Here is an 8,273-nt window from a genome sequence, read left to right as displayed (position 1 = left end):
ATTAAGTAAATATTTATCATATAACACATTATTCCTTTTTGTAGATCCTAATGTCTGATCCATTGCAATCCAGCTCCTTTCCTTCCTCAAAACCTATAAAACAGGAAACTGTAATAGATGGAACAGAAGCTTTCAATATACCTTTTAAGAAACATCACAGAATTCACAGAATTCAGAACTTTATAATTACAAACCTAGTGTTGCCGGAGAAACAAGAGTTTGTTGAAGATAAAAAAGGAATTAATAAACCGGAGATATCTAGTTTGAACTTAAATAAATCAAATTTAACCCAAACAATGTCAAGTCAGTCTAGTGTGAAGTTTCAGAAGCCTGGCTTTCTTGATTATCTTTATTGTTGGATGCTAAGGTACTAACTGAAGTTTTAATAAATTAAAAAAAAAAGAAAGTATTAATTGATTAATTCTTAAATAAAAAATTAACAAAAGGAATATAGTGCGGGTGCTGTCAAAATAACTCAAATAGTAAATGAATTAGTTATTATAAGCCAACATTTCGTCCCACTTTGCAGGGATTCCAACCAATAAAATAATGTAACAAACTAAGAGAATAAAGCAACATGAAATAAAAGTAAATTATGGCTAAAAATTATATAAAATATGTGAACATTAATATAAAAATTAACAAAGTAAATTATATAAATTATTTTGTATAAATGCTCACATACATCATTTTTAGCCATATCTTAGTTTTCTTTTATTTAATTTTTTTTTTTTATTCTCTTTGTTACATTATTTTAGTTGTTTGTATATTTTTTAGCCCTGATGAAGTTTAGCAAAGTGGGCCAAAATGTATCATAATGAATAGTTCTTTTACTAATTGAGTTTTTTTCTTTGACCACACCCCACACCGGTCTTCCTTTTGTTAATTACTCGTAGTCAATCAACGATCTTACAGTAAAAAAAAAAACTATTTGTAATATTAAGTTTAATGTTTACAATGCAACATGTTTACCAGTAAGGCATTGAAAGGTTGCCTTCTTGCTACTTAGTTTTCATGCCCCTTACAGATTTTTTTAATACATCTCATTTTATTTTTTGAAGATTGTAATGAATTTCTATTAAAAAGTTTTCATCGCCTAAATTTTTTAAAAAATCAATTGATTTGTTAAGACAAGATTTTGGATCAAAATTTCTATCTTTGTCTCCTGCTTGATATGTTACACAAAGAGATAAGTTTGTTGAGACAGAAATTGTTGGGTATTGTTCTATAATGTAGACGCCTTCAGTTATGCAAGATATACAGTCAAACCTACTCTGCCAATGCTGTTCAATGATTTCTTCTGATACTCTCAAGATTTAGATTCAGCCATGCCGTGTCACTTCTAATTCTCTCTTCCACTTTTCTTATAATAATATATCTATGTTCCTTGGAGTTGGCTCTTGTGGTTTGATGTAATAATCCACGAATCACTTGCGTACATTAGTAGTGGAAGGAAGATATTTTTGTAAACTAATTTTTTTTTTTTTTTTCTTGGAATTAAAAAACTTGTTCTAGCATTATTTATCCATCCTTTGATTTCATTGTTGTTATAACTTTTTTTTTTTTAATCATCTAATTCTTCTTCGTTCTTCCTGTTCAAATTCTGGGAATAATAAATAAATAAAATCATCACTATAGATCCCCCAGATTGCTGAACTGATTGGTCAGCAAGTCATTCAGTTCTGGCTATCTCTGCCTCTGTTTCTGAGCCATATTTGGAAAGTATTGAATGGCGACTTGTTTTCGAAACAATCATGAAAGATTCGGTGACTGAGAGCCTCCCTCTATCCTTAGTTTGTTTACCTTCTGTTTTTCTGTCCACTCCATAAACATAAGATCCCGATCCACGAACTTGTATATTCCTTCTTATAGAATGGCTTCCTTAAAAAAATCCATTATCAGCCTTGCTGCTACCTCCATACTCTGGAATTACCTATTCACATCCATCTGTAAAACCTCTTCATTAACCTGATTTAAACATAAATTGTTTCTATATAATGAAAATTCTTGTTTGAGACAAATTCGTTAATTAGTTATAACAAAAACATTCATATAGTCTCAACACTTGTTTATTATTTTTACAATCCACAGTAGTTGAGACTATAAAGATGGTTTTGTTAGAACTAATTATTAAATTATTTCTCCACCTTTTTAACTATCAATCTACCTCTAATCTATAACAATAAAACCAGACATATTTTTTTTATTAATTTTTTTTCAATACCTGATTGTCAATTATTTTATGTTGGAAGTATTTATAAATATTTAGTTTGAAATTTCAGTATTTTTTTTTATTATTTTAAATTATATTATTTATATTCATATTTTTTTATTGTTTAGTTATTAAACCATTATTTGCCAAACAAGTGGCACTCAAATGTACATTGTAATTATTCTTTGGCGACTAGACATCCCAGACTAAAATTATTTTTCATTTCATTGAAAAATGTTTACTAAAACTTTCATTCAAATAATAACAATAAGTAAATAAAGATGTCTTTTTTTTTTCTTGATACAACCGCTGTTTTATTGTTCCATATTTCCTGATCAGATTTACCTATGAGCTAAAATGATTTATTTTTCTCTTACAGACTTCCCGTTGTTGGTGGTTTATTCGGCTCCAGTATGTCTGACAAGCAGTCCGGAAGGCCCATGAAGTATCCCTATACATTAACGGCTAAAATAGCCCAATTCCCTTACAAATTTTATATCAACAATAATTGGATGTGGAAATATTATTTAATCGCCCTCGGAGTCAGCTTCCCTCTGTTCTACAAACTGTCAAGAGCTAGTGAGTAGTTATATCATATAAATTATAAATAGCAATACATTTCACTTATTCACTTAACACCATTTCAATATTCAAAATGAATCTTCAATTATCAAGGCATATTATGAAATGAAATGTAGAATGCCTAACCAAAACCAAGTACATTTTCCACATGATTATTCAGTATGTTCACTTTATTGAGAGAAGATAGTTGACCGTATGAAGTAGATTGTAAGAAGATAGTCCGGGTGGCGGTCAATAAAGGTATCTAAATAGTAAAAGAAATCTATTTATTGTTATTTATGTTATATTTATTTTTTTTAGTTTTAGTTTTTATTCCAAATAATCATGAGCTGAAAGCATTTCTTCAAAAACAGTTAAATCACACATGAAATATATAGTGTGATCTCGATTGGACCGAACACCCTAGTAATACAAACTGCTGTAAAAAAAAAAATAATAATAAAAAAGTTTATTCTTAACAAAAGATATTTTTTTTAGCAATTTCAGCAGGCAATAACATTTTTGTTTTCAAATGAAATTTCACATATATAATCGAAATCTTAACTTCCCAATCTATAGGCAAGTTATTGTAATCATCATGAAAATTACAATTTTTATCCAGTTTCGATACCAGGTAGTAATCTAATTCCTATGAAAGTGTTCATAATATATTTTTTGGAGGATTTTGAAATATATAATATCAATTGTATAAATCATTTGACTCTGTAAAACTAATTTAATTAATAGTAGAAATATCTATAAGATAAATTTTATTGTTGAACTCATTTTTTTTTTTCATCACACTCTAAATAAATCCATAAAAAGAGTAATATATATTATTTTATTTTTTTCACGTTTAAATGAACAATCTTATAGTTTTTAAAAATTAAATCATCATGTAGCATTACTGAGAATGTAATAAAAGAAAACAAAAGTTGTAGTCTGTAGAATGTAGGAGAATTCGGCTGGTTTTGGAACTCTATGCCGTTATTAAGAACAAGTAAGATTTTAGCAAATTTCAGTATTAAACTAGATAAGCACCTAAGTAGAGTTACTGTAATGGAAATGAGATACCTGCAGAGGGTAGCTGGTTGAACTAGGAGGAATCGCATACGAAATGAGAGGACAAGACAGGATATTGGAACTGTGTCTATAAAGGATACCATTGAAAAGAGACAGCTCATATGGTTTGGACATCTCTGTCGGATGAGTGAAGACAGGGAGAATCCAAGAAAATATTTTGAGGCCAGACCAACAGGAAAAAGCCCAAGAGGGAGACTACATCTCCAAAGTGGAAGAGAGAAGAAGGAAAACCTGGGATGCCATTAGGGTGCTGGCTCAGGATCGAGAGGCTTGGTTTGCCTCGACAGAGGCACCTCCACACTGAAAGGCACTAAGGAGGAAGAGATAGAAGAAGTTTTTCTTTCGACATTATAAATATCTATTTTGTTAATAAGTGCATAATTAAAATATGTTTCATGACAGGGATGGGCAAAAATTAGCTATAACTAAAACTAATAGCTAAAGTTACCATGGATACGACCCTTATTCATGAATGAGTCATTGATAGCTAAAGTTGCCATGGATACGACTCTTATTCATGAATGGACCATTGATAAATTAATACCGTATCCATGGCAATTTTAGCTTTTAGTTTTATAGTTACCCAACTCTGGTTCATGTCTACAATGTTCAATCAAATGACAGGTGTGTTAAATCTATATTAAAATTTATCGTAAACTACTTTACTTTCATTGTTAGATTTTTTTGGGGGGGATTCATCTTTAATTATTAGTTAATATATATCACTCAAAATGATCGAGAAAAATCATACGGACCACATTACACCCATAGTATTTATTATAAAACCATTTAGCAATAAATATAACAAATACACTATATTTTAGGATTTGTTTTCAATTTATTATCTGAAAAAAATTTACAAATTTTGCCCATTGTTAAAAAAAACAATATTTTAGTTAATGTAATTTTTAACAGTGATATAGTTTTTTAAAAAAAGGAAATTTATATATAATATAAATTTATTTTATACATTAACGCCCCGAAAAAAATTAAAATAGAAGAAAACAAGTAACAGTAAAATTTCTAGTGCCCTTCCTTGTGTAGTATGTAAACAATAATAATAATAATGATGATGATGATGAGAAGATAGTTGATCATAGATAAGATGTATGAGGAGAATATGATTACGGGTGCAGTCAGTAAAAACACAAATAAGTTAATAATAATAGTGCCAACGTTTCAGCCACAGTTTCTAGCCTTCATCAGGTTTACTAGTACGAAAAATATAAATTAGAAAATGACTTATATTTCCAGTCTTCTACTAGTAGCCCTAATGAAGGCAAGAAACTCTGGCCGAAACGTTGTCACTGTTAAATAAGTTCTCTTAACTTATTTGTGTTTTTTACTGACCGCACCCCCAACCATCTCCTCAAATAATAATAATAATAATAGAATAGCGAACCTGAATTCAATGCCGATACCACCAATCTATATACATCTGTCCAGTGATGCCCCTCCAAACCCAAATCTACTGCATCAGTCTTAAAGCAATCCTTCCATCTATGTTTTGGTCTACTCCTTAGACATCTACCCATCGGTTCAGTATTTATTAACCTTTTAGGGACCCGTTGGTTACTAAGCCCCAGATTATTGTTAGCCACAATGCTGTAACCAGAATTATATTTAGTGGTTGCAATTCCATCAATTCAGTGTTATATTCCTCTTTTTTCAGTACTAATATTTTACGTAATACTTAATTATCAAATATCTTAAGGCAATGTTATTCTTCCAATATCTATATCACCGAAATTGCTCCTGTTTCTACTGCTAACAATGTATTTTGTTTTGTCCGTATTTATCTCGAGGCCTATTTCCTTTTGAGAGTTTATCAACATGGTTGTAATAATGTATAGTATGTATAAAACAGTATTCTATTTTATGAATGGGGTGAGTGAGGGTTGTAGTTTGGGAATGGCCAATGAATTTAGGTCGAAAAGTCACAAAAATATTTAAAATAATATAAAACTGTTGTTGTATACATTTTTTGTGATATAGTTTTATAATAAAATATCGTGGGCGTAATGTGGTCCATATGATTTTTCTCAATCATTTTGAGTGATACTTATTAATTATACTTTATAAAGATATATTCTTATTATTATCATTATTTTTTTTAAAGACAATTATTTTGGAAATGGTTTTTATATGAAATAATTTTATCCATTGCCACTTTGTACTTCTTTTAAACGAAATTTCCTGTTTTAGAGATTTCCTTTTTTAATTATTTTATTGTTTTTCTGTTTAGGTAACACACCGGAAAATGTTAGAGTATGGCACGAAATAAGGAAAAGGGATTTCACCCCAGGTGGTCATCACTAAAAGAATTGTGTATAATATTTAGTAATTTCTGTGTACCATGTATCATTGTCTCTTCTCATCTTGTACTAAATTAAAGTGAATAAGTAAATATATGGTTACATTTATAGTTCTTTTGTAAAGTTTTCCTTTTTATTTATATATAATAGAATCATTCATCCTATTACACTTGAATAAATTATAATGATGATTAGATTGTTGATCTTGGATAATGGTGAGAAGATGGTTAGCGTTTATGGTCAGTGAAGAACACAAATAAGCAAAAACTTACTTATTAGTACCAGAATTTGACACCTTCATCAGAACTAAAAACAAGATAACAACCTTAATGATTAATAAGAATTACAGAAGGATTAGGAAATAAGAAAACTACTAACATTATAGATACAAAATAGTATTGAAAGATATGTTTATTCTAAGTATTACAAGAAGATAAAGGCTGTATGAGGAAAGTAATAACATTAAGTTAGAGGAAAGAACAAATAATAAAATATATATGAAAATTTAGTTTGTAACGTACAAAATTATTTAATTTTTATTAATTGTTGAGATTAATAAACTTCCGAAGATGAATATAATATATTCTATATTTTTCTTCATTGTACATTTCGGGACAAATGTCCCATATTCATGAACCTTTACAATCTTGTCATATTTTCAATTTCACTAGTGAAATTATATCATCCATATATCATGGTTGAAAATTGTTTTACTCAATTGAATTTTTTATTTTATTTTTATACCAGATCGGCCTGGTGGGCCTTACATGGTTGGTTAGTCTCGTACAAAAGACACCCCTAACTATATACAATGTTATTATTAAGAGAACAAAAATAATAAATAGATAAGAATAATGCTTCTTCATAAAAGATGAAAGTAAAATTAATAACAAAAAATAATGATATTGGTACAAACAAGCAATATACCTAATAGTAAAAAGAAACAAGTTAATTTGAAAAAGGGACGAGAGAAGAAAATAATAATAATGAATAAATAAAATGAGTAATAATAAAAAGTAAAATAGAGGTAGTGTGACTAAGAATTAATTTTACATTTATTTAAATTTATAACAGAATGTCCTGCAGCAGTCTAGGCTCTAGTCTTCGGGTTGAGGTTGGGTTTCCCAGGTTGTAGGTCACTGCTCCTTTAACTGTCGGCAACTGGGAGTGGAACTTCATGAACCGTTTTTTGATGTAATCCTCTATTGACTCCATGTGTAATTCGCGATGCAATTGGCTATTTCTTATGAACCAAGGAGCATTAACTGCTATTCTTAGGACTTTATTTTGAAAAGATAGTAGTTTTACTCATTTGAATGCAGTGTAATACCATTTTTATTTATTAACGAAATGAAAGGAAATTTAAATATCAGCAATGTAAGTTGTTGATAAAAATTCATATTAAATAGTACTACGTACACTATATAATCAACCATCGTAATATTTAATATTAAAATAATATTTATTTAATATTAAAACGTAATATTAAAATCAAATTTTTATCATAAACTAATTATTGAAACATACAATGTCTTCATAAATATATTTGTACTACATTAAATAAAAAATAAACTGCTTAAGTTAATTACCAAAAGTTTTGAAACAATGTATCAATAGAATTTTAAAATATACTATCTTAAACAAGAGTTAATTATTTAATCGGAAGGTTAGGAAAATTATTTAATTAATTATAACACAGAGAGCACAAATATTCATCTATTGTCAGTTCTAAAACAATGCGAACTGAAATCAAATGTGTGGAAGGAACACAAGCGCACCTTGATTTGTGCCCAAAAACCAACACTCGATGGGTCAGTCACAACTTCACGTCATAACTTCTACCAGCCAATCCAAATAAAAAAGTACACGCTAGCGCGAATTAGCTATATTTGACAAACATGTAGAGGTACCTTGAGAAGTTGGTATCGATTAAACACAATTAATATTTATAAAAACCTGATACCTCTTCTGAATTCTTCAATCAGTCCCTCTGATTTGTGAAAGAATATTTAGCAAAACTAAATGCCAGATTAGTTCTTTTTTCTTTATTAATAATTTATTTGTAAATATAATAAAAATTGGATGATCATTGATTGACCTCA

General features: G+C 28.9%; 1 protein-coding gene across 1 annotated transcript; it reads left to right on the top strand.

The window, feature by feature from the left end:
• Positions 1–163: 163 nt before the first annotated feature.
• Positions 164–6,281, top strand: roh (reduction of Rh1; the record flags this gene model as incomplete). Its single annotated transcript, XM_014415878.3, is given in 3 exon segments — positions 164–367; positions 2,592–2,791; positions 6,102–6,281. Coding segments are annotated over 3 exon segments (478 nt in total), but the record flags the coding sequence as incomplete, so codon positions are not given.
• Between the last annotated feature and the right edge of the window lie 1,992 nt (positions 6,282–8,273).

The sequence above is a fragment of the Halyomorpha halys genome, unplaced genomic scaffold (assembly GCF_000696795.3).
Source record: "Halyomorpha halys isolate HHAL.00 unplaced genomic scaffold, Hhal_1.1 Scaffold1.1, whole genome shotgun sequence".
NCBI lineage: Eukaryota > Metazoa > Arthropoda > Insecta > Hemiptera > Pentatomidae > Halyomorpha > Halyomorpha halys.
This window is presented reverse-complemented; position numbering and strand designations above follow the sequence as displayed.